The 24,539-nt window shown below is 43.3% G+C and overlaps 1 protein-coding gene and 1 long non-coding RNA gene across 4 annotated transcripts in view; one reads left to right on the plus strand and one right to left on the minus strand.

Moving 5' to 3' along the window:
* The window catches only part of LOC140683708 (uncharacterized), a 34,524-nt gene that overhangs the window by 9,196 nt on the left and 789 nt on the right, over positions 1-24,539 (minus strand). Inside the window, exons 1-3 of one of the 3 annotated variants that reach the window (XR_012055055.1) lie at positions 11,909-11,997; positions 6,606-6,716; positions 5,671-5,757 (exon numbers count right to left, since the gene is read on the minus strand). This is a non-coding gene — a long non-coding RNA (uncharacterized lncRNA). Of the gene's footprint in view, positions 1-5,670; positions 5,758-6,605; positions 6,717-11,908; positions 11,998-24,539 lie in introns of those variants that run through there. The other 2 variants (XR_012055054.1, XR_012055056.1) reach the window with 2 other exon arrangements.
* On the plus strand, positions 12,154-15,469 carry TCF21 (transcription factor 21). The gene is made up of 3 exons (XM_072926916.1): positions 12,154-12,517; positions 12,882-13,334; positions 14,922-15,469. Exons 2-3 carry the CDS (start codon positions 12,885-12,887, stop codon positions 15,009-15,011), a joined length of 540 nt encoding a protein of 179 aa, XP_072783017.1. The 5' UTR covers positions 12,154-12,517; positions 12,882-12,884; the 3' UTR covers positions 15,012-15,469.

Raw genomic sequence — 24,539 nt, forward strand, 5'->3', positions numbered from 1 at the left:
TATATACAAGCCTATCTGAATAGGTGTTACCATTCTGATCATCATGAGCACTTTGGGTCAGGTTAAATTGCTCCCTTTGTCTCTCTTTGCTGAACCGTGAGCAGAGGTATCTGCCCAGCAGACTGTTAACCTGACATAAATTATCAGACAAGGCCACCACAACAGGAGGAGGAAGCCGAGGAAATGTGTGGGTTAGCAATCACCAAGCCTATTAAACTGCTTCGAAATCCCACCCTTTGGATTCACAATTTCTCATGTTTTGGCTTGGCCAAGAGGCAGGTTGGTGAAGCAAGAGGATCTCTGAGAGTGTGAAAGGGATGACCCTGGAAACAAAATATTGGTTTTACATCGCAGGGTATCCGTTACAGGAGAATTTCCTCTGGCGCCAGCAGGTATTTGAGCAGGCATCTGGATGGATCCCAAAGGGGGGAAGGAAATGGAGATGGAAGTTTTTAGAGGGGATCAAGATGTTAAGCCTTAAAACTGTTTGAATGACCCACAACAACTAACCTGCAAGTCTTTATCTGCATGATGACTTTTGGTGATATGGGAGGTTATGTTTGATTTCTTTTTTCCATTTTTTTCCCTAATTTTTTTTTTTTTTAATTGTTGGTGGGGAATTCCAGCCAAGATTGAAGAAGGGAACCAGCAAAAGAATGCAAAGTCCACCCTCAATCAGTGATGAGGAAAATCATCTGATCTATTACAGCCTTCTTTTCTCTGCACAGGACACACTGATCATAAAGCTGATCCTGAGAGCTCTTTGCTGCATTCCCGGTGCTTTTCAAACACTGTTAGTGGTATTGCTAACTGCAATCACAAAATTTTACTAAATGGACTGATAGACTTTTATCCCGCAGGCAATTTTTGTTGAATATTTGTTCTGCTTGGGTTTAGGAAAGAAAATCTTCCTTGGGGGTCTGAAGGCTGATTCATTAAATCTGAGCTGTCTGCTGAAGTGCTCAGTACAAGTGACTCTGATTTATTTGGATTTGTCACTATAAAGGTCTCTGGAGACAGATATTTATCCTATGGGATTCTTGACAAATTGGCCAAGTGGTCTGGGCAGTCCAGAAAGAGAATAGTCTTCTTTGACCCCTCACATGGCCAGAGAACAGGTAATTACTCCCCTGATCACAAACATGCACTGAAATCACATCCTTACCAAGCCTTCTCTCCCCACCCAGACTCTGGTTATTTGAGCTTAGACAAGAACTCAGCTCTATACTTGATCTCACTGAAAGACACGTCTGAGATGAAAGTATAGTCTATAGCTGTAGGAATAGGAGATAATGGGATGGATTTATGCTGTTGAGGGTACATCTTACTGAACTGGACCATGAGGAAGAGTGTTTGTCATGCTGCGGTCAGAATTTATAAAATACTTGATTGTAATGCTGAAAGATCAACTTGGACCCTAACTTTGTCAGTGTATTTTAACACCCTCCCACCAGGGTGGACTAAGTCAGGCGTCCTTCTAACTGCAAGATAGAAGAGACTGAGCTTGTCAAAAAGAAAAGAAGGGAACTTGCTGCTCTTTTCTTACAGTGCCACTTGTGTGACTTTCCCCACACTATAGCGTATAAGGTGGAGTAGTGTCTAGTGTCAGTCCTTTCCTTTAATTATCTGCTAGCCTGGCTGAGAGCTGTATAAACACATTATGGTCTCTTGCAAAAAACAGATCCTGCAAGTGCAACCATCTTTCCCTTTTAATTCTTTCTGTCTGTCCTGCCTTTTGCACTCCTCTGAATTTTATTAAACTGTTCGATAAAGTGCATATTGGTCCAGTTTCTTTTTGGCTGACTTAAGGTACTGATTCATTAATAGTTGTCACAGGGAAATATAGTTGTCACCTTCAGAACATGATTAAGGCCACTTAAGAACTATGTTCCCTCTCAGATGTGGACGAAATAAATTCAGGATGCCACATCCAGAAATATTGTTCCAAATTACTAGAATGGAGTCGGTATGAAAAACGTAACTAAAGGGAAGTGCAGGAAAAAAATCTGGGACAATGACAGCCTGTCTTGGAATTATCTTGCAATTAATTACTTAGGGATTTTCACCTCTCAGCAAACAGTTCTCCTCCCCATTCACACCCATGAGGCGAAAGAGAGGTTTGACTGATGTCGTTGTAGTAGCAAAGGCCTGAAACATTCAAACTAGAGCTAAACAAGTTCAGTGGCAGCCGAAATAAAGTACGGGGGAGGATTAAACACAGTGTGATGGGGAATTCTGCACCAGGGACTGGCATTTGCAAGAGATGCACACGGATGAGTTAGTCTCAGCCTGTATAACAGTGGTGTGTTTGGACCCCAAATAAACCATTCCATATTGTGTTCAGCATAAAAAATGGTGTGAAAGTAGGTAAAGTTCATATTAGAACCTCAGAAAGAAGCACCGTTTTTGAAAGGCACTGAGGGTGGGGGTCAGTCTTGTAAAGGTAACAGCAGTGGTCTCTTTACTCTGCTTGGTGGTTGGATGACTTCAACCCAGAGGTTTTGCCTGGCAATCTGTCTTGCTAAAAGTCAGGGTAAGATAAACTGTACTCTGTCTCTGATTTCTGCAAGAAAGAAAACAATTGAACGATTGGTCATTCATCACTGAGCCACCCTCCCCCATCTCCAACACCTTGTATAGGGTTGTATATTCTGGAGCCGTTTAGCTTTCCTCATCCATTTCTTCAAAAGAAAACAAAAAATTCAAGTAGCAAGATATGTATTTTACAACTTTCCTGTAGTAACAATAGTTCAGAATTGAAGGGGACAGATTGATAAAGAAATTACTTGACTATTATAATTGCTTGCACATCATGTCACTTGTATCACTACATGCCATATGTACAAGTAAGTTTAGTATCAAAAGGCCTCGTGATATATTACAGGACCCTGCTTCTACAACTGTGCTCATAAATACATTTACCTATTCATAAAAATTTGCATTCATTTTTGTATACTGAGGAGCTCAAACTCAGCTCAGATGTAGTTTATGGAGTTATAAATGTGTCCTTTGACCATCCAAAATGTGGAAATTAGAGAATATTATTTGAGAAGTTTCCTTAGCAGCTTCAGTCAAATGAGTTATTTAAGTTGCTGAGAAACACAGCCAGACAGAACAAGCTGCAAAATTTATAAATTTGCTGTGACACAAGCAGTCTAAAAAGAGGAAGAGTGGCATACAATGATGGGAAACAAAAGTAGTTATGATATTTTATTGTAGGAAAAAGCAGTACCTGGGGTGAGAAGAAAACATCTAGGCTTGCTCTGATGAGCTGAGGGCATGCTCAGCTGTCAGGGAAGAAAAGGAAGCTCTATTCTTCCTTCTAACAAAGCCAGCTTCGTTCTGCTTGTGGTACAAAGTGCTCTGCTTTGGGTGCTATTCCTGCCTGGTTGCTTCCTGCAAAGAGCCCTGCAAAGAGATGCTTCAGAGCACATTATCCTGCACATGGAATGGCCACTGCACAGGTAAGTAACAGGAAAGTCTTAGAAAGCTGTGAGGTGGAGTGGGGAAACTAAAAAAAAAAAAAAAAAAAAAAAAAATCACTCAGGAAGAAGATGGGCATAAAAGCTGAGTTCTCTACAGCCCCACTGCACCCTAAGAGTCTGCATTAGCTCATGTTCAAGGATGTAAGACCCTTCATGGAAGAGACAATTAGTTACAAAAAGGCATAAAGAAGCCTAGTAATGGATTTTAACTCTCCTAAGGGAATCCTGTGTTTTTACTGGGGAAGGATTACAGGAAACCAAAGTAACACTTTATTTTTCTTCACAGAGAGCTTGGGGACTTTGGAGTAATTTAGTCAATGGTGATTTGCTACTTGTGCTATAGTGTTACCAATGATGGTACTCCTGGTCTGTTTATTAAACTCTGGCTTGTCACTCATCACTAGCAGGATCAAAACTCATTGTTTTTCTTCCTATGAAAGAAACTTTTCTATCTTTCAGAATTACTGTGAGGTTGAGAGATGAGTGCTTTCATCTAAAATCAAAGTGAGGCAAGTATCCATTTTGTAAGACACGTGAGCATAAAAACGTGCCAATGTAAACATCAGGTATCTGAGTGAAAAATGTTAATTGGCATTTCAAGAAATGAGGAGACATCACAAAGATATTTTAGGCTTTCAACATATTTGTAGTATTCTAACATCAATCATTTTCTTGCATCTATCAGGTTATTTATCTTAGCTACCCTCTGTATCCATTACCATAGTGCCTAAGCCCCTCGTAATGTTTCTGTAGGGCGGGGAAGTGTTCTCATCCCTATTTTACCACTGAGAGATTGGAGCAGAGAGGATCCCACTTTTGTGGATACTTAGAAAGCCTGTAACATAGGACAAAATCAATGCACACGTGCCAGGTTTCTGGCTAGAGGCTTAATCAAAAAAGAGTTTGTATCTTTTAAATTAGCCTGAGTTTGCACCTGGTTAATTTGCACCATAAATTGTAGAAGCAAGGTTGTGTTAGACATGTCACTGAGCCATTAGCTATAAGACTAATTCCACCAACACTTAGAAATGCAGGAGCAATCCAGGGCTTGAACTTCAAGGAGGGCTCTGGCTACACACTGCCAAGGAGAGATGAAAGACTACAGTGAGTCAGGGCATGGGAGGAAGAGAAACAGACAGATGATGTGTTGTATCACTATGGGTGCTGCACCGGGCAGTTCACAGAAATGGAACTGGCAGTTCTTCAGGACAAAACACAGCTCTCACCCTGGAGAGCCCAAGATGGCCCCAGACATCCAGTGTGCATTGGCACCCTATGGAAGTTTGCACTGACTCCCCTTAAAGGCCCTGTGCTCAGACTTTCTGAGCAGCTCCTGATTGAGGGTTTTGCATACATGGAAAACCTTTTTGAGGAATTCATTCACAGTGTTAAAAGAAAATTTGTGGGTGCAATGTTACACATCTTCCACCCTGTGGAAATTTCAGTCAATCTAGCTTCTATTGATGTACATCTTTGTTCAGGCCTTACAGAATACACATCTAGATACTTCTGCCAGCAAATTTTGGTATATATTAAATGGGCTAATATGTGATATGTGGTAAATTTGTTATGTAATCCAAAAAGCCTGCATGACAATGAGAGACATGCCTTATTTCGGTGCAAAATTTGGCAAACAGAGGTCTATTTTCAGGGTGAAACAACCTGAAATTATAAGGAAAGTGAAATAAGGCATCAAAAACCTTCCTTTCTGTTTAAAATCAGATCCTGGATGACATACCTCTCCACACTAGCCTCAACCATCATCTCATCTGATTTTAAAAACTTAGCAAGTACATATCTGAGTCCCATTCTGTTCTTTCTAAAAAAAAAAAAAAAAAAAAACAAAAACAAAAAAAAAAAAACCAGGGCTGCTTTAATCCCTTGGAACAGATACCTTAATTTCCTGGCAGTTTTAAAAAACTTGCATTTTCTGCTTTGGATAGACTGAGAGAAGCTCTTAGATGTTGTTTTGTATTGGCCTTTACTGAACTGCACAAGTGTGCTGGACCTGGCTAACAGAAAGTCTGATGATTCATCTCTCTGTTTTCCTTCTTAAACCAGCTTTCCTTCTGGTTAGTCACACCCTCAGTTAAGAACTGCATACTAGGGAATCTGAGCATCACCCCAGATCTGTACACACAAAAGAAAAAAAGAAAAGCAGGGAGGAGAAAGAGAGCCAGCCTACCTTCAAAGTCCGTACTTGAGGCTTTTTCTCATGCCTCACTTCTGTACTTTCGGTTCTTTGGTCTTTTCTCAGCCTTGTGGGACTCCACTGCAACACATGTTTATGGGTCTTCTTTGTATGCTATCCCTGGTTCATTGTCAAAACTATTTTTTCTCTCCAAATTACTTAAATAGACTTTTATTATGTGCTTTTGCAATACCACTTTCTGAAACAACACCATTTTCTATATGTACTATGAACTACGATACGCACCATAAAATCAGAGGACTGCACTGTGGCAAAGTGCCATGGCCCCACTTTGGGGATGTTCCAGGAGCTCGAGAGCCACAGTTTGTGAGGCATGCATAAGGCCTGTTACAGTCAAAAGAAATGCACAGTGACTGGTCTTTCTGTGTCACTTGAGTAGGATGTGTAATCTGCTTTCTCCTTTGTCTTTCCAGCTAACACTCCCATTTCAGACTCATCCACAGTGCATACGCTTTTCAGCTGACTGCTGAATTGGTTGAACCCCTATGTATGATCACACACGTGGCTAGCTGAGTATCACCAGTTTGCTGGTTTATTATATCAGTATTTTTAGCCAAAATAGTTTTGCAGCTATGTCACTGCAGTTCAGCATGTGTTTTTAAAAGCTTAATGTGGCCACCTATGGTAAAATGCAAAGCCCCTGTGACAAATGGAGCTCAAGGGAGTCCAACAGCACAAATTGTTGCCAACCTTAAGTAAAGCAGACCGCAAAGAGTGGGTTCCAGAATGTGATGTTTCACTTGGAAGGGAACAGGGAACATAGCCCAACCTACTGGGTTTAATGATGGATGCTGTGGGAATCCAATTTTCAGAAATTGTGAGCACTTTAAGTGAATAGGAATTCCAGAAAATCTGTGTCTATGCACACACATATCATGCCATAAACCATGCGAGTAATGAAATCTTACCAGAATAGCTGACATTCTTCCTGCCACTCCTCTACAAAGAGTTCTTCTTTTCCAAACTTCCCTCTGAAAAAAGTATTTTGTTTTCCAAAACTTGATCCAATGTGCTAATAACTGGAAGGAAAAGAGAACTTATTTCTTATCAACAAATTTGTTCATGTCCTAAAGTCACAAAAATGCAAAGGATTAGGCAATAAAGAAACATCACAGAAAGAGATATTCAAAACAAAACAGTTCTGCCTGCATTTTAATCCTTCAATGACTATTTTACATAAGATATATTGGCTTTTTTGCATATTTCTCTTAAAAGAGTCTGTAGTTTACAATGTAAAAATATTTCAGAGATGCATTCTGGAAGCAATACCTAGTAATGGTCTCTGCAGTAGAGATGGAAGAGGATACCTCTCCTCATTGTCTGTGAGGAACAAATAATATAGGAATAAATTTGTAGAGGAATAACTAATAAAACAGACATGACACAGCCACTTAGGTTTCACAGAATATTCTGAGTTGGAATGGACCCCAAGGATCATAAAGTCCAACTCTTCGGTGAATGGCCCATACAGGGATCAAACCCATGACCTTGGCATTATTAGTCCCATCCTCTGACCAACTGAGCTAATTTCTCCTAGGTTTGCTTCATACAAGCATCCTGCCAAAGGAGATTCACTAGCACATCTGTGAACAGTTCACTGAAAGCTAGGGATGAACACTCATGTCAAGGATTAGCTGTCTTGTTTCTGTTTCGGTGACATCTATATCTGACGTGCCCCTTGTTTGTGGTGTACTCAGGTTCTAAATCACAGCAAAACACTGCTTAACACAGAGGGCTTAGACCCAAAGCCCTCACCATAGATCTGGAGTAGGAGGAGGATGTGAGTCACACCAGGATTTGATGAACTGATGATTAAGACTTGTCTTAACTCCTGATTAAAACACTGGCCTTATTGTAGGTATCTCTCTTAGGCATTAGGATATTTAATCATGCCTTTTCTTCTGTAGAAGCAGTTTTTACTATTCTCCTTCATACACACTAGTTTACCCTGTGAGCAGTGCAGCTGATTTCTGAGGAGCCACTCAAGGAAAAGGTACTGGGTGGCATAAGGCTGGGAGGCAAAACTTATCCAATTACTACATGAACTCACTGTGGTAAACAAAAGCACTGCTTACATTTGTCACAGATTTTATCATCAATGTGACAAAAATATTAAAATATTAAATCTGGAATTAGGTATTTTGAGTTTCACAAAGTTTTTTCTCAATATCCACTGAAGAAATTTTTCTTGAACAACACTTCCCAGAGTTTCAATGGCCTTGTGATATTTCAAGGTTTAAAAAAAATCACATTAAATGGAACAATGGCTCCAGCATAATTTTCTACATAAATTTTCTTGGAACTACAGCCTATTCCCTTTTAAATTTTCTAATCAATAAGACTGAAACTTTTCCAATCTAGGTATCCACAAAACCTTTCATAAAAATGAACCCAAATATTGTTGGGTTGGGGTTTTTCCTTCACAATAAACTACTCCAGAGAAGACTTTCTCAAGAAGCTCTGATTTTTCCTTCAGGGGTCTGAAGGAAGAGACTGGGATTTCTTGGGGAGGGACAGTGATGCTGATGTCACATACCAATATGTGCCCCTTGGGCCAGTTCTCCTGGACATCCCTTTTACTCTTTTGGAAACAACATTATTTTTCCTTGTCTATTGTTTTATGTTATTTTTCACAATATCTTTTACCTTTCAAACTAAAACTATAACCAGAAACATATACACAACACTGGAAATGAGATGTGAAAGGGTTTCAGACCCTTCCCACTCGCTATTCCACTGTTACTAACAATTTTGATGAATTTCCCTAGCACAGTCCATACTCTACAATACCTTATATTATTAATACTAGTAGTGTTAGTTATTTGTTTATATAATATTATGGCATTATTTCACTTAAGGTATGTCAAAGTAGGATTCTAAAGTCCTTTTACCATTTCACTTGGTTTTTGGGTGAGACCAAGAGTAACCAGGAGAAATCTCAGTGCAACCAGGTTTTCTTTTTAAAGTGGTTACTTAAAAACAGTAATACAGTTGTACTTTTCTTATTGATTATTCTGAAACCTGACTGAACATAATTAATGATCATCTGGCTGCCTGTGAGTGACTTCCTCAGTTATTCCCCAAAGAATACACCTGTATTGTACTTGGGCAAATAATTTCAAAACCAGCAACTGATTATGTTTTCCTCAGGTCTGGGTGATCTGAGTTTGTTCTTGGGTGACTGTTTAATATGTAGTGAAAATATGGTGCCTTGATAAATGACACAGAAAATCAGAAAATAAACCAAGCTGTGCCATGCAAAATCATTAAATACTTGCAGAAATCTTGGCCTCAAGTCCCAAAGCTGTTCTTAAATTACCATGTTACTCCAGCACAAGAAAGATAAGACTGGAGGCTAAAAAGTGGGACTTCCTTTCTAGAGGGAAATTTGTAACCTGTCATAGACCAGCATAAACCTGTATGAGATGTGTCCCTCATCTGACACCCTTCAGACCAGACATCCCAAACCTCTGTCCCTGGCACCCCCAGTATGTCCTAAATGGCTTGTCTTAGTGGGTCTATTACTTAGGAGTAAGAGAGATGCATGGATGTGCATGACCAGAGCACTGAAGAGGAGAAAGTAATCTACAAGGTAAATCTGCGGATTTCCACTGATGTTCCTCATGCCAGCATTTCAACTTTCTTTTAAAAACATGAATAAAGGCACAAATGCACTGGAAAGGCAAAAAGGACTTTAGCTCCATCTGTCTTTCCCAGCCAGTTATTAAGTCAGTGGCCAGTGTAGTACCAAGGCAGAGGCAACACCTCACATGTGGTTGAACAAGGCTTTGTACGTGCAGAATTTTCTAAACAGCTCCTTTTCATTTAACTTTTCATGTGCCATCTACCTTGGAGAACAAGGGGTTCCACCATTATCTGGGTAATACAGCCACCCCAGTCTTACCCTTCCCACGGGGCTGGGTTGGTTTCCACCCTGTCAGTCTCTATTCCAAATCAGGTGCTGTTAAGAAAAGCAGGAGGACTAGGCTAAAGGTGAGGGAAAAAGGATCGAAACTGGGAGTTAGATTAGGGGTACAAGCCCTCTGGGTTTGCCAGGTGAGACATAAGAAGCAGGAAGGCTGGAAAAGCAGAGGTTCAAGTCATGTAACAAACAAATAAGGAAGTAGATTAGAAGGTATGTTGTTTTTTTAACTCTGCTCATGCTGCTCCCCTTGGAGAGGGAATAATGGATAAATGTGTTAAGAGTGTATAATAGTTTGTATGCATAAAGAACCCAAAGTATATTATACTATATGTATAACATACACATATATGTATAATATGTATGTGAGTATACATCACATACATGCAGTAATCTCCACAAAATGAACAGAGAAAAAATATGCTCTGTGTCTCTTCAAATTTGGGTGGTCTTTATTAAGTCAACTTTAATGATCCTGAGTATTTAAAAATGTAAAGAAGTAAAAACTACAAATGTGTGGAAAGTCTAAAGGCTCATGGCACACATGTATGCATATCTTGATATTCAAAATGTATATGTAGCAGCATACTAAAGGCATTTTTAAAGAGCCATATCATTCCTTCTGCTTTATACAACAAAAGTTTAGAAAGTACTAACATAAAGTTTAAAATGGAAAGGCTATAAGTATATATTGTTTTAGTTGTTTTGTCATCTGGGAATTTCTGATGCTAAAGTTTTAATGGAATTTTGTCCTCTATGGTCACTCATGCTTAGAGACACAATCAACTTCAACTTGGTTTTCTGTCACCCTTGCTCCAATTAGAGTCTTTTAGCTCAATTGTGACATCAATCACTTGGACTATTAATCTCTGCAATGGATATGGCCATTTAAATCTCCACCTGCACAAACAACAATCAGGCCTAGAAAATAAGGAGGCTCATAAATCTCCACACTGGTTATTATTGATATTTTGGATTTGCAACAGGAATGTTATTAAAAAAAAAAAAAAGTAATTCATTAATTAGGATTGATATGCTGACAATCTGTTTAGTTTAGTTTATATACAGAGAAAACACAAACAAGACACAGTTAACACAACATGAATTTAGAAATTACTGAATTCCCAAGAGCTTAGGGCTTGGAGATATGATATCTTAATGTACTTATCCTATTGTGAGAGGGAAGGTGTTATCTTCCACACAAATGATAAAGAGGTGGTTTAAAGTTTAGATCTACAGTTTTTTTCTTCTGGCTTACATGAGCCAAGGAAGAAAGATGGATCAAGAGATAGGCAAGACTTCCTTGCTGACTATCAAAAATGACACTCTGCCTCCTACTAAAAATGCAATCTGCAGACAGTACACAGCACTCGGCAGACATACCAGCTTGGCCCTCAACAGTTTTTGTTGGATTTTTAGTGCATTCAGAAAACTCTATGTGATGCTTACACAGATCAGCAAGAGCCTTTTCCTATGGCTGCAGTGACTTTGGATTAACTATGAAGCCACTAGTGACATCTGAGGCTGCACATTTTTTTCTGGAGCTATGCAAATCCTCAGATAAGCAGCTGAATAAGTGGGATTGCTCCTGCAATAAGAGCAGTCCCTGTGTGCAGTTCTTTAGCCCCTTGTGTTCAAAACCTAGACTGCAGGGCAGCCTGTGAGGTTTCAGGAAGAATGTGAGTAGGGAAGGAGCTATGGGAGCATAGTTCCTGATCCATTTGCCTCTTTGGCCTCCAAATGTGGATTTAGGAGACTATTTTACATGGAGGGGAAGAAGTGATAGCACTAAGTTAACTGCTTTAAAAAGCCTGTTCTGCTGAGGCTGAATACACAAGTGTATAAGTTTGTAACAGTAGCATAAGCCTGTTCATTCAAGCTGCACAGCAACCCACTCACTCACACTTGTGGTAAAACCTGGGAATGTTTGGCTTCAGGGGTTGCCAAAAGCCCAGCCTAATGCCCTCAGTCCTACAGGAGGAGCTTATCCCTTATCTTGCTTCTTCATTGAGGTAAAACCCCCGACTTTTGAGCATGCACGAATCAGCAGACAAAACAGTCCACAGGTACAGAGGAATGAACTGCTGACATCTGCTCTGCACACCAAGTAAAGGTTTCTTTTCTGTGGGAACTCCACCATCCAATAACACCCCCTTTCCCAGTCTCCTTCATTTCATGCACACCCTTGCTGCTCTATCCACAGCCACAAAGACCCTCCCCAGCAGAACAACACTCTCCCTCCACTCAGTGGGGCTCACAGAGTGCTGGGATCTTGGCCACTTGTCACACCTGTGGACCAGGAAGCCTCCGCAAAATTCACAGCTGGGAGGACTCAAAGGCCGACAGGGACCGGGACTTGTCGGACGTCACCCCGGAAGGCTGGAAGAAGTCAGATCCTCCTGCCTCCAGCCTCTGGGCTGTGACGGCAAGGTCCACGCTACTGGCCAGGCAGCGGAGCACTCCCTTCCTGGAATATGCAACTAGCTGGACAGGATGCGTTCGCAAATATAATCATCCACAAATCTCCCCCAGATTAGGTTACAGGACAGCATTTTGACGGCACGCATTACAAAGCTCCCTGGAAGGCTTGGCTGGTGGATCTGCTGCTCTCTCTGCTCATGACCCATTTTGGCTTTCATCAAGAATCATGACACCAGCTGCCTGGGTCATCTAGGAGGCAGAGAGGGGGAGAGCAACCCTGGGCTGTAAAGGGAAGTGGGGAAGGAGAAGAGAAGGAGGAGAAGGAGAAGGAGGAGGAGGAAGGGGGAGGATAGAAAGGCAGAGCACAGGGAGAGAGAGTTAGTAAGTTGTTTTAGTCCAGTTGTGAAGATTTGAATCCCAGTTCCGAGCTCTCGGCAAAGGCTTGCTGGGATACCTCATTCCCTGTCCTGTGCAAAGGTCTGTGATTGGGGATGTGGTGTGCTCAGTGGGCAGGGCCCCTCCCCTGGGCTGGATCCGCCTCTCCTATCCCCCAGATAAATTACTAGTGTCCTCACTAAATTCCTCGGCTTTCTCTCTCCCTCTCTCTCTCCCTCTCTCACACAATCTCACTCCCTCCCTCAAACACAGGCAAAGCGGGGTTGGGGGGCGGGAGGGCGGGGAGCCTCTCTGGACTGGTATTGTGCCTTAGTCCTGGGCGGGGAGGGAAGAGGAGGAAAATACTGGCACCCCTTCTCTCCTCCGCTGCCTTGAAATAGATTTGAGGAGCTGCCCTTCTTTCCCCCCCTCCCCCCTTTCCTGCTGGTCATTTGGCATCTTCCAGACCATGTCCACTGGGTCCCTCAGTGATGTGGAAGATCTGCAGGAGGTGGAGATGCTGGAGTGCGATGGCCTGAAAATGGATAACAACAAAGAGTTTGGGGCGTCCACCGAGAGCAACGAGGAGGGATCCAATGGCGAGAATGGCTCCCCTCAGAAGGGGAGAGGGGCCTCGGGCAAGAGGAAAAAAGCTCCCCCCAAGAAGAGCCCTTTAAATGGAGTGAGCCAGGAGGGAAAGCAGGTACAGAGAAATGCTGCCAACGCCAGGGAGAGGGCGAGGATGAGAGTTCTTAGCAAAGCCTTCTCCAGGCTTAAGACCACCCTACCCTGGGTGCCCCCAGACACCAAACTTTCCAAACTGGACACCTTGAGGTTGGCCTCCAGCTACATTGCTCACCTGAGGCAGATCCTGGCCAATGACAAGTATGAGAATGGCTACATCCACCCAGTCAACTTGGTAAGTCAGAGTCCGCCGAGGACAGGCACCGTGCGTGTGCATGGGGAGAGGTGGGCGAGGAGCTGGCACGGGGCATGTGCGGGGACAAACCTTTGCTGTGCTTCGCACAGAGAGCCTGGGGCCAGCGGGGTGGAAAGCGGTGCTGTACAAGGGGACAGGCTCACAGCTGCCCTGCTGCCCTGTGCCTTGAGCACCAAGCCTCCTAGGCCCCCTCTGCTGTTCCTAGCAATCCCTTCCAGGAGACAGGCAGCCACGCTGGCTACAAATAAGCAGGGGCAGGCTTTACACTTTACTGTCCCAAAAACAACTGAGAAACCATAGAGGGTTGATGGCAGCTTTCTACCTGCAAGTAGGCAGGTATAGGAATTTGGGTAGAAAAGGGTGTATTTGAGGAAGGAGCCAGGATTTAATCTTATCCTGTGTCTCTACCCCAATGTCTCCTGACACAATACTGTCCCCAAGCCCTAGCTTTTTAAAGACAAGACTTCTGGGGTTCTGTGCTCAACCGCTCGGGTTTTCCAAGTCCAGGAAATTTCTCCTATACCTACCTGTAAACTGGCAGAGGAAAAATAAATACCAATGCAGACTCCCCAGAGGAGGTGTCTGCCCCAGGCACACACCACAATGCTTCTCCTTGGGCTGTGTGGTGCCCCTCCTGCTTGTCCCACCACATAAAGTTTTCTCGAGCAGCCCTGGATCTCCCAGCCATACCCAGCTGCCAGAAATATCCAGTTTCCAGCACTAAAAATATATGCAAATTATGTAAACCAGGGGTAAGCAAGATCTGCCTGGGTTCTTTTTAGACATACAGCCTTTACATTGCCCACACGTGCAGACCCTGACCCATAAATGGATCACAGAGGGGAGCTGGGGACATTTCACTGAGGTCAGGCTCTGCTTTTGAGCTCTGGACGCTGGGGGGAAAGTACGTTACCCGCTTGTCAGCTGCTAAGGGCCTGGGAGATAATTTTTGATTAAAAACAAAATCCTCAGCGCAACAGCATACGAAAACAAATAAAACAAACCCAGCACCCAATAAAGATATAACCTCCCTCCTCTTCCGCACAGAGGCACACCAAAACATGCTCCCCGAGCCGCGGGAGGCCAGGGAGAGCGGCCGGGGGCTGCCGGGGCCCTAGGCAGCTCCTGCGCCCGGGGTAGCGCGGCGAGGCGTGAGGCGGCTCCCGCGGGTCGGAGTCCCCGCGCCGGTCTCGACCAAACGCGAGGGGTGCCCGCGGCGATTATGCCGGGGGCATGCGAATGTGCCGGAGCCAGTCGGCTCCTTTCTCCCTTCTGCCGCGTATCAGACGGGCTTCGCTGCCCCGATGACGCCCGGTGGGGACCACCGGGGCTATGAGGCAAAGCGGCATGAGCCGCCGGGGAAAAGCAAAAGGGTCCTTGATAAAGCCAGCGGCAACTTCCCCCGCCTGAGCCCCGCTGAGCGATGCCCAAGTGGACTCCGGTGGGGAGTGTCGGGCTCGGTCCCCCCGGGCGCTCCCGAGCCGGACCCGCTGGCGCTATGAGCGTTGCAATATGTATTTCTCCATGTGTAACCCCCTTCCCACTCGTGTCTTTTCCTGGCTACAGACTTGGCCTTTTATGGTAGCCGGCAAACCCGAGAGTGACCTGAAAGAAGTGGTGAACACAAACCGCTTGTGCGGCCCGACGGCATCCTGAGCCCCGCGGCCGGGCCAGCAGCGTCCGTCCCGGCGCGGCCGTGGAGCGGGCGGCGGCGCGGCCAGGGACCCGCCGCGGCCCCGCCGCTGCCCCGGGCCCCGGGCAGAGCCACGGGGAGAGCCGCTTTCCCGGCGCAGAGGAGACCAAATATGCCCTAGCAAAGACTCCATCCACCCCGAGAGATCCCGACTCTATTTAACTTTATTAAATGCGTGTACAGTCGAGTGTCCTGCAACCACAGCCTTGCTGGTTCAAGAGCTACTAGAGAAAAGACAGAGATCAAACAAAACCTACCCCGCGTGTATCTTTTGTCTGAGACCTGTGAAATATGTAGATGCCTAGAAAAACTGACTTTGACAGTCATCTCTATGAAGTAATTCACCCTAAAGATATATAGATATATTTTCTTCAAGCAGATTCTGCTCTATTTCTGTGAATAAACCTTCCTTTGTACTGAACACGGAGCGGTGTTAAGTGTTGGTTTGAGGCTCTCGGGCTCGGCGGGGGAAGGACTGAGCCTCCGCCGGCTCCGCCGCTCCACGAAGCGGCCGCGCTGCGGGGATCCCGCCTCTCCGCACCGGGTCACAGGAGGTCTGCTTCCCCGGAGCTAAAGACCTGGAGCACAGCCCTGGGGGAGGGAGAGACTGGGTCCGCAGCTCGCCGCGGGAGCCCGGCCCGGCTCCGCAGCCCGGTGCCCGGGCGCTGCGGGAGCCGCCCCCGCCGCTCCGGCCGCTCCGCTCCGCGGGGACAGGAACAGTGATCTATTGATGAAGTACAGTCGGTCCTCAGCGCCGGGAATTTTTAACTTAAACATCTCCCCTCTATCGATCAGCGCACCCGTGGGAGATGAGGCTGAGATAAACAGGAGTGCGGGGCGCTCCCCCTGCACCGGCAGCGGCCGCCGGCAGCTGATGCGCCAGATCCCACCGCGCTGTTTAATGTTTCAGGGTTATGACCGCACTGTTTACAAGATGTCTTCGGTTATTTATACTGTTATTATTAGCACAGGGGCTTTAAATTTCCGCCTCACTTGCTCTTTCAGTACCAACCCTCGGTTCCGTTTGATACCTGGGTACTTTCTTGCCTAAAGCAGGAGGGGCGGCAGGGGCTGCAGGGCCGTCCCCTGGACCAAGACCTCTGTTCCCGCTAGTTGAGGGGGCCGGCGGCAGGGCCTGGGGCACGGCCAGAGGCAGCGCGGGGGCCACCCTCCCCTGGGTATCCCCGCAGGTCGGTTTTGAGCTGCCTCGGGCATCCGTGCAGCCTGGATTGTGTTAATTCTCATCCCCCACTTTCCCCCGAGATAACTGGACGAGGTGGCGCGTCCTCCAGGCGACCCAAATTCACCAGTCGGGTTCATGCGTGGGCTAGGTTAGCTTTAATTAAAGCAACTCGCTGTGAACCGAGGGCTGTGCAAACATCTCGGCCCTCATTATGAAAAGGGCCAGGACATGCTGTATCATCCTAATGGTTGTGAAGGGGAGAGCTGTTTAATTTCACTTTTGTGCAGCTTTATCTCCATGGCACACAGTTAAGAGCAGACTTCTGTGCCCAGCCTAACCGTGCACAACCTCACTGCTGTGGACAGGACTGTGCCAGGTGAGACTCGCACTTACACGCACTTCTTTGACCGACTTCGCAGCCACACACAGACCCTGAACAGCCACAGCTTTTGCTCAAGAGATGAGCTGCTCTGGTAAGCACAGCTGAACAGACTGATTTGCTGATTTCTTTGCCACAGGCACGGGGAAATTCAGTGGGAATTGCTGGTCTGTTAAAGGGCGACAGAATAGATGTGCCCAGCCTTAAGTTGTGTGCAGGTCATTGATACAGCAAATGCACATTTAAACCTCTAAATTTATCCACTGAATTGGCACTAACCATTGGATTTAACCACTCAAAATCTCAACTTAAATCCATACTAACTAATGCCTGGTCAAAACTCATAGCAAGGTGCTGATTTAGTTCTAAAAACCAGAAATTTATATGCATCTGAAATATGTATAAAGTTGAGTTAAATTCTGAATATTCTAACACACAGTTCTTCACCACCCTGTCTTACAATTCTTGCTAACTGCACTCAGCATCTCCCCAGCTAATTAACCATATGCAGTATTCATTTGCCACTTGAAATACAACACTGAAGAAAGTGAAGGAGGTATATAATGGTACCCCGTGAAAAGTGAGGAACACAGCTGTAACCATGTGCCAAAAGCTGCAGGAACAGTAAGTGCTGAAGATGCTTACTGTGTACACACCAGCAGTAGATACCATTGCTCGTACTGCTGTTCACTTTATCTAGCAATCTACATAGCAAGTCTCTTGGGGACTAAACTATTCCTCGAGTATCCTGCACCTTCCTCAGCCCTTGCCTCTGAGCAACAGCTCAGCAACAAGGAAACAAAAAGCAGCAAGAAACTAACAAAAGCAACCAGCAGCACAGATAAAAGTAAATAATGACTTTATTCTGACTGTAAAACAATTAGTGGCTTTATCTCAATTTTGAAGACAACGAACATATTTTCCAGAGTAATTTATGTGGCTGTGAACTCCTGGTCCACTGACCCGACAGCAATGGCACAGTGCTGGCAGCTGGCTTCAACAGCCCAAGTTTCTTAGAATTAAGAGTTCTACTATGCACTTCAAGAGAATGGTGAATGAAATTATTCTACCCTGCTGCTGAGTGCAATTTTACTGCAAAATATTTGCAAACAGAAAATGTATGTTTAGTCTGACTGAAGCCATTTATACTTTTGACAGGAACTTGCAAATGTGCTAAGGAAAAGAGGGAACAGGTTTAAATATTGATGTCAATGCCTTTAAAGAAAATATTTTGTTTGCTTTCTTGCTTTTCTGTACAAAGTGATGCATTTTATTATTTACCAAAATATACTTATACCCCTTTTTCATGTGGAAAAAAAGTTGACTTGGTTTATCTTTTTGTATCTACAGGGATGTAGATGCAGCTGTATGAGTGTCTGTATACATTCCCTCCTAGTTATGTTTGAACTCATTGCCTGATTTCAGCTAGATTTGACAGAGGTCTCAAAGATAAGTTACTATAATTTTTAATATTTCTCTGTGTGTGTGAAAACAGGCAGCTGAGTAAAGAAAAAGTCTATAAATTTTGCAGCTGAAGGAAGGGTTTCAACATGAGCTCAGCCTTTATTGGATACCAGAGCATATAGAGCAGAGTGTCAGCTGTAGATGCAGCTCCAAATGCTCCTTCAGTCACAGTATACAAGTTCATAGAAAACTTGCTTATGGACCTACATGTTTTAAGATAAGACCTCTATAAAAGCAGTTTAGTTCAATTTGATTTTAATACTAGTATTTGTTTATTTGTTTGTTTCTTTCTTTGTAAAGAAACCAGTTTCAACACAGCTACTTCATGACCATTTTTCAATTCAGCTAGAGACTAGCAAATCCTTTATTTGCAGTGCTCAGTGCTCAGGCTTCTGGGTTTGGTACTGACATTGTGCTCCTTCGCAGAAGCTTTCACAGTCTGTAAGATCTCAAGGAAAATACCTTTTAGGCTTATCTTATTCTCTCACTGGGATGGAAATCTGCCAGCTTGAAGCATCGGTATAGCAAGAAATCCACTTTGCAGAACCTGCAAAATGCCGTGCTGCTCTGGGTGCTGACTGGGGCAGTGAGGCCACAGTGCTGGTCGTGTCCTCAAACATCAAGGTGCATTAGGAAAACACGTGCAAGAAAGCCTATTCTTTAAAGTGACTCCGAGGTCAAAATTCCCAGCTCACCTCAGAAAATAAAAGACACAGAAAATCCATGTGGTTTCTTCCATAGGGAAGCTGGTTTGAATCCTGGATATAATGATGAGATCACAAGCACAGTTTTGCTTGATGTATTTGTAACTCCTCAGTTGCATTTGCCTGAAAAAAACTTGCCTCCTTTTAACAAATCACATATATTTTTCAAAAGGCAAATTTTGCCAAAACCCTCTTGTCATTTGCTCTCATAATTTGTAGTTAAAAAAAATTAAAATATGCAAAATACATTAGCTAATTGCAAGTTATAAACTTCCTAAAAGAGAACAAAAGTTAAACATATCTGATGTACAAGTGGAGGGTATAATCTGATAAAATTGACAGATATTTTAATTTTTGGCTGGATATCTGAATGCAGATTAGCACTCACAGTCTCCCAAAGGGACAGGATTACAAAAGAAATTTCAATTACATTGACACAAATTTTTATTTCAATGAAATTGAAATTTGTAGCAGTAAACAACCAAGCATTTTGCAATTACCATGTATATACACACCTGAAAAATCCTCCATACAGAATTTCTCCCAACAGTCAGATTCAAATTGTTTGTGTTCATTGCTGGCCCATGTAGAGCTGGCTATTACCATATTAAGACTGTGCTACCAAATGCAGGCCCACAGGGTAAATACCATCTTGTGCTCACTATTCAGCCACAGATTGTTTCATGCTCTTCAGCCTAGCATAGTTCATGGATGGGAAGTGGCACAACGAGTAATAATGGCACTTTTCTGTCGCTAGCACTGCAAAGCTACTGATGTGTTACGGCTGGGGGAATTTCTGCAATTCTGAGATGCCACAAGTTTGACCTAAAAGTTATCTCCAGGCAGGATGGGGAAAAGCCATGTGTTACATTTGAGAGGACTGTTGCTAGCAGACTGCAAAACCAGCAAAGTTCTGCAGCTAACTGGTTTCACTTCAGACACTGGTGTCTCAGAGTATAAAACTGACTTTGAGTAGGTCCATCCCATTTCCCAAATGTGGCACGGACATACCCTAGGGTCACAACAGTCCAGGCATGACGCATTTTCTTGCCTTAGGGTTTTGCCCTTAAACTGAAACTTGTAAACAGATGAAATGCGTTTTTAAGCCAACGCGCATGCGTACACTCAGTTACACCATCCTCAAAGCCTCCTTGCAAGGAAAGAAAAGTTCATAACAAAAGCAAGAAAATAAAAACCAGTGCAAATCCTTCCTTCACTTTAAATTTTAAGAGGTCGTTCTTTTTCAGCAAAGAAAAAACCCCAATCCTTATTTAGACCTCAGGCTGTTGTGTAAATTATTAGACCATATCCAACTGTAAATATCGATTATCTACAGTCTTGAGTTTTCTCTTGGTTGTTTACAAGTTGTTTAAGAAACAAGGATCAGAAACACTAGGGAAGGAAAGCAAGGGTATAGCTACACAGCCAGAATATACGAAGAAAGTGAGAAAAAGGCATAGCATAACTTCTCTTCTTCTGATCACTACAGCTCTGTCTTTGCAGCAGGATGGGTTCAGGAAGGGAGGAACTATCAGCAGCTCCATCACAGACGGGTGGAGCCAGACCACCGGGGAGATGGAAACCAGGAGGTTGAGAGCTGCAGCTGCCTTTTCCTGGGAGGAACATCTGTGAAAGCCTGCACGGCAGCAGCAGGGGAGGAGGAGTGGGCACAGGCAGAGAGAGTTCCCAGGGATGTGCTCACACAGATAACTGTCCCTGGATGGTTTCCCAGGCTGCTCCAGCAGCACTTCCCTCCCCTGTCAGGGAAGAGGCAAAGACCATCGTGTGGGACAGGCAATCGAAGTGTCAGCACGGCCTCTTGCTGCAGCATCCTGTTTCCTGTGATGCTTTTTGATGGCCTAAGTGAGCAGAATGGGAACAGTTCTTCCTTGCTGATAACATGTTGGTTTTTTCTCTTACATAGGGACTTTTACGCTCTTGGCATCTCAGAGTCCATACACAAAGTACACAGAAGACGGGAGTCATCTTGCAGTATTTGGCTGTCCCCTCATGACCAAATGTTTTTCTACAGGAGGCTGCTATCATTATACAGATGGGAAGAAAAAGAGATGACAAATGACTGGCTGAAGGCTCACACTGAACTTTAAATAGGCTTGCACCAGCTTTTCTGGTGCACAAACCCGTGGGCTGTTCTCCTAGGCACACTGAAATCAGCAGGGATGTTTGCTCTTTGAACTCAGTACAAAGATAGGAATCAGTAAGGTGTGGGGAGTGATCCTCTCAGGCTGGATATCTATATCTGTATCACTTACTAGAATAGATAAACCAGGCTAGGGACCATGCTCTGCCTCCAACAGCCAGTGCTGTGGCTGGGGACACATTCCCACAGAACTGGGTTTTATTCTACTCACCAAAGGTTAAGACCAGTCCCCAGCATATGCTACCCCAAAATCAAGCTTGGATACTTTCTGAGAAAAAGTCAGACAGGCCAAAGGCATAGCAAGGACCTTGCTAAAACCCAAGCACAAAGAAAGATAAGCCTCAGCCTTGTTTTATTTATCAGTGTCACTGCAGCCTTAGAAGCTACATCAATTGAGATACTTGATGCCTTTGTCTCACCTCAGTCTCATGCTCTTCTCACTTGTTTTCTAGAACAAACTGCTTTCTTCTTTTATGGGCCAAAAATTCTTCGTGGGGACCCTCTTGGTTATTTGTATCTCATAACTAATATACGTGAAGACTAAAGGAAGAGGCCAAGTTCAAGAACAAACATAACATGAGATTTAAATAATATTATACCCTAAATTACAACATTGAAAACCTCTGTTCATTTGTTACCTAACTCTGCAGTACCTTTTCTATCTGAGTTGTGATTTGCCTGACATCAACATTTGAATATATGCCCTCATAGTATCTCTTTCTCACCATTGCTAATTAGCATCAAGTTAACCTCATTCCAAGATCTGGAATTGAGATATTCCTCTTCTTAAATCCATGGGAAGAATTCAGATAGCAGTAGGTGTACTTAACATTGTTCTGCTGGGGTAGGAAGCAAGCTGGACAGGGGGAGCAGAGGCCAGCACCTGTAGTTTGGCTACAGATAGACACAGCACTGCAGAAAAGTTGCTGCAGAACCAATGTTACTATATTCCCACAATTTTTTCTTCCTCATTTCCCTCACACTCAGTCTTCTGATTCCACTTTCACCACGCTTCTCTCTTACTGCCAACAAAAGTCAGCATGCATAATCTGTAAATGCCATTTAGTCATAGAGGCTGAAACTACAGATATGTATTAAATTATTGTAAAGTTTACTAAAGAGAAGTCTCATTCCAATAGTTTGACTTTTATGTTGAGGTACTTCATTGCCGTTTTCTTAATATGCTTATATTTAAAAGTATATCTAGCAATATATATTATGCAATATACAGATACACACACTATGCAATATATATATATATACACTATATAAAAATGTAACAGAAATATTTACATACTATGTAGTAACTACATTTATCTTTTCTATAAACAAACATATAAAATAATACATATTATAAAATTAAACAATGTTTGAATATTGTGGAGCTGGTATAAGTGCCACTTACAGCAGGGAGGTAACTGTTCAACAGAGCTGACATGAGTTATCATACTGTACATCATCAGAGAGGTGTGAGAAGGCACAGCTGAATTTACTGTTTCACCCGATAAACTAAGCCCTGGAGCAAAGGATTCCCTCCCTGACGGACGTCTTGCTCATTCCCTGATGGCTGCCAGCTAGAGATGTCTCATAATTAACCTGCAGTATCATGTTTACAGCTGATGACCATTTCACACAGGGTCATTTCCACAGAACATCCATGACACTGGTTGCTCCTGGGTACTTCCTCTTCAAACACGAATACTTTAATGCAATCTTCCACTCAAGACACCACAGTATTTACAACATAGCTACATAAAACTCTCCAGCCAGCCTTCATTGTGGGCTGCCTCAGGGGGTCATCCAGCTTTCTTCTCTTCCCCCTACACTTTCCCATAGTCTACCTTGCACAGGATCTTATCTGATTGAATATTAATCCTGTAAAAATAGAGAAAAAACAGATAACCAAGCATTTGCTTCAGTCTGAAGAGTGATTTCCTATTACAGAAACCTGAAGATACAGCTGAATAGCCACATAGTGAAAGTGTATCTTCATTCAGTCTCACTGCTGTAATTACTGAACAAAAAAAACATGTGCAGTGTCCTAAATAAAGTTCAGTTACCTTGTTTTTACTGCACTCTTACTGATAGCCCCAAGCAGCCCACGATTCCATGCTGCAGAATGTCCAAACACAGGAAACACCCTCCCCACATCTCCATCTCCTCTTTATTTCCCAAACAAGGGACTGCAAAATAAAGGCACAGGGGAATGAAATCACGCAGTAAGGAAGTGACAGCATCAGAAATGGCCTCTATGCCTTCCCTGTCTGATGTCATACAGCATCTGGTAAGTTAGAACCTCATGAAGATCCAGATCCTTGGCACCTCAGTCATACTGGCGGAGGAAGACATGCAGCCAAGTTAGAGTTGCGTGGAGGAATGGAGACCAGGAAAAGAAGGCAAGGAGAGGACAACCAGTTTTGTAAACTATATAGGTATAGAATAAAATTGCAGCACAACTGATAAATTTACAAGTCAAATTCAGTAGGTGCCAAATCACCTTATTTGCATTCCACGTTTATGTGATCATAACTAGTTGCTTATATTTGCACATTTTCGAAATATATATCTAAAGATGCAATTTTCTAAACATATCCTAGTCTAAACAGGAAAAGCTCAGGCTGACAAAGCAGTCAAAGCTTTGAAATTATTAGGGTTCATCTCTTCATCAGCAAAAATAATTTTCCTAACATCCAGGAACGACTACACTATTGTGAGGAATATGTGCTAGGAAAAGTTATACCCTGAAAAGAGCAAGCGTGTGGAGACAGACAGAGGTAGTGTGTGCTTGCAGACATTTTGTTTTGAATTTAACTTTTTATGTGAAAGTTCATAAATTCATAATTCATAAAATTATGAATTTTAATTTGAATTTTCAACATAACCTTTAAGGTTATGCTGAAAAAAACCATAAGCTTAATCAAAATTCAAGCAAAATCAGGGTTTATAAAGATTTCCTTCATAACTTGCCGATGTGATCAGCTATTCAGAAAAAAATAAATCAGCATCTGTTGTGATACAGCCATCCAGAATCTGAAAGAACTGTCAGAGTGAAGATATCACAGCACTCTACCCCACTTTGGCTGTGTAATTGTAATGACTCAGAGCCTGAAGCCCATAAAGAACAAAACCAGCCTTAAGGCACTCTGTAAAAATGCTGGAGTGCAGAGTCACTGAACTACGGTAAATTGAGAATCCTGGTTTCCAAAACCATGCCTTGCTCGCCTGTGCTCAGCCGAAGGTGGGAGATCAGTGTCTGTAAGAAGCCACAGGGTGGCAGCGCTGCCCCATGCCGGTCTGCAACTAGCCTGGGAACAGGAGAGCCAAACCATGTCCTCGCAGATGATTTGAAGAGAGAACTTGAAATACTTATTTTTGACAGGCGAATCTAGTCATGCATTTCAAGTATTAAACGGAATCTAGCAGAACACACCAACTCTAAAAAATTCAAAATTTAAATTTCATACTGTTCCTTCTATCCTAATTAAAGCTATTTTGCTACCACGTCACATAAGCAGAGTACATAGTTACAGAACCTCAATTTCAGGAAATTTTCAATTCAGTGAATACTCTGCAGTACACCCATATAAATATACAATTATA

Source organism: Taeniopygia guttata, chromosome 3 (genome assembly GCF_048771995.1).
Source record: "Taeniopygia guttata chromosome 3, bTaeGut7.mat, whole genome shotgun sequence".
Classification (NCBI taxonomy): Eukaryota; Metazoa; Chordata; class Aves; order Passeriformes; family Estrildidae; genus Taeniopygia; species Taeniopygia guttata.

Coding starts and splice junctions, on each gene's coding strand:
- TCF21 (XM_072926916.1), top strand. CDS start 12,885: ATGTCCACTGGGTCCCTCAGTGATGTGGAAGATCTGCAGGAGGTGGAG. Junction 13,335..14,921: donor ACATCCACCCAGTCAACTTG/GTAAGTCAGAGT, acceptor TCCTGGCTACAG/ACTTGGCCTTTTATGGTAGC.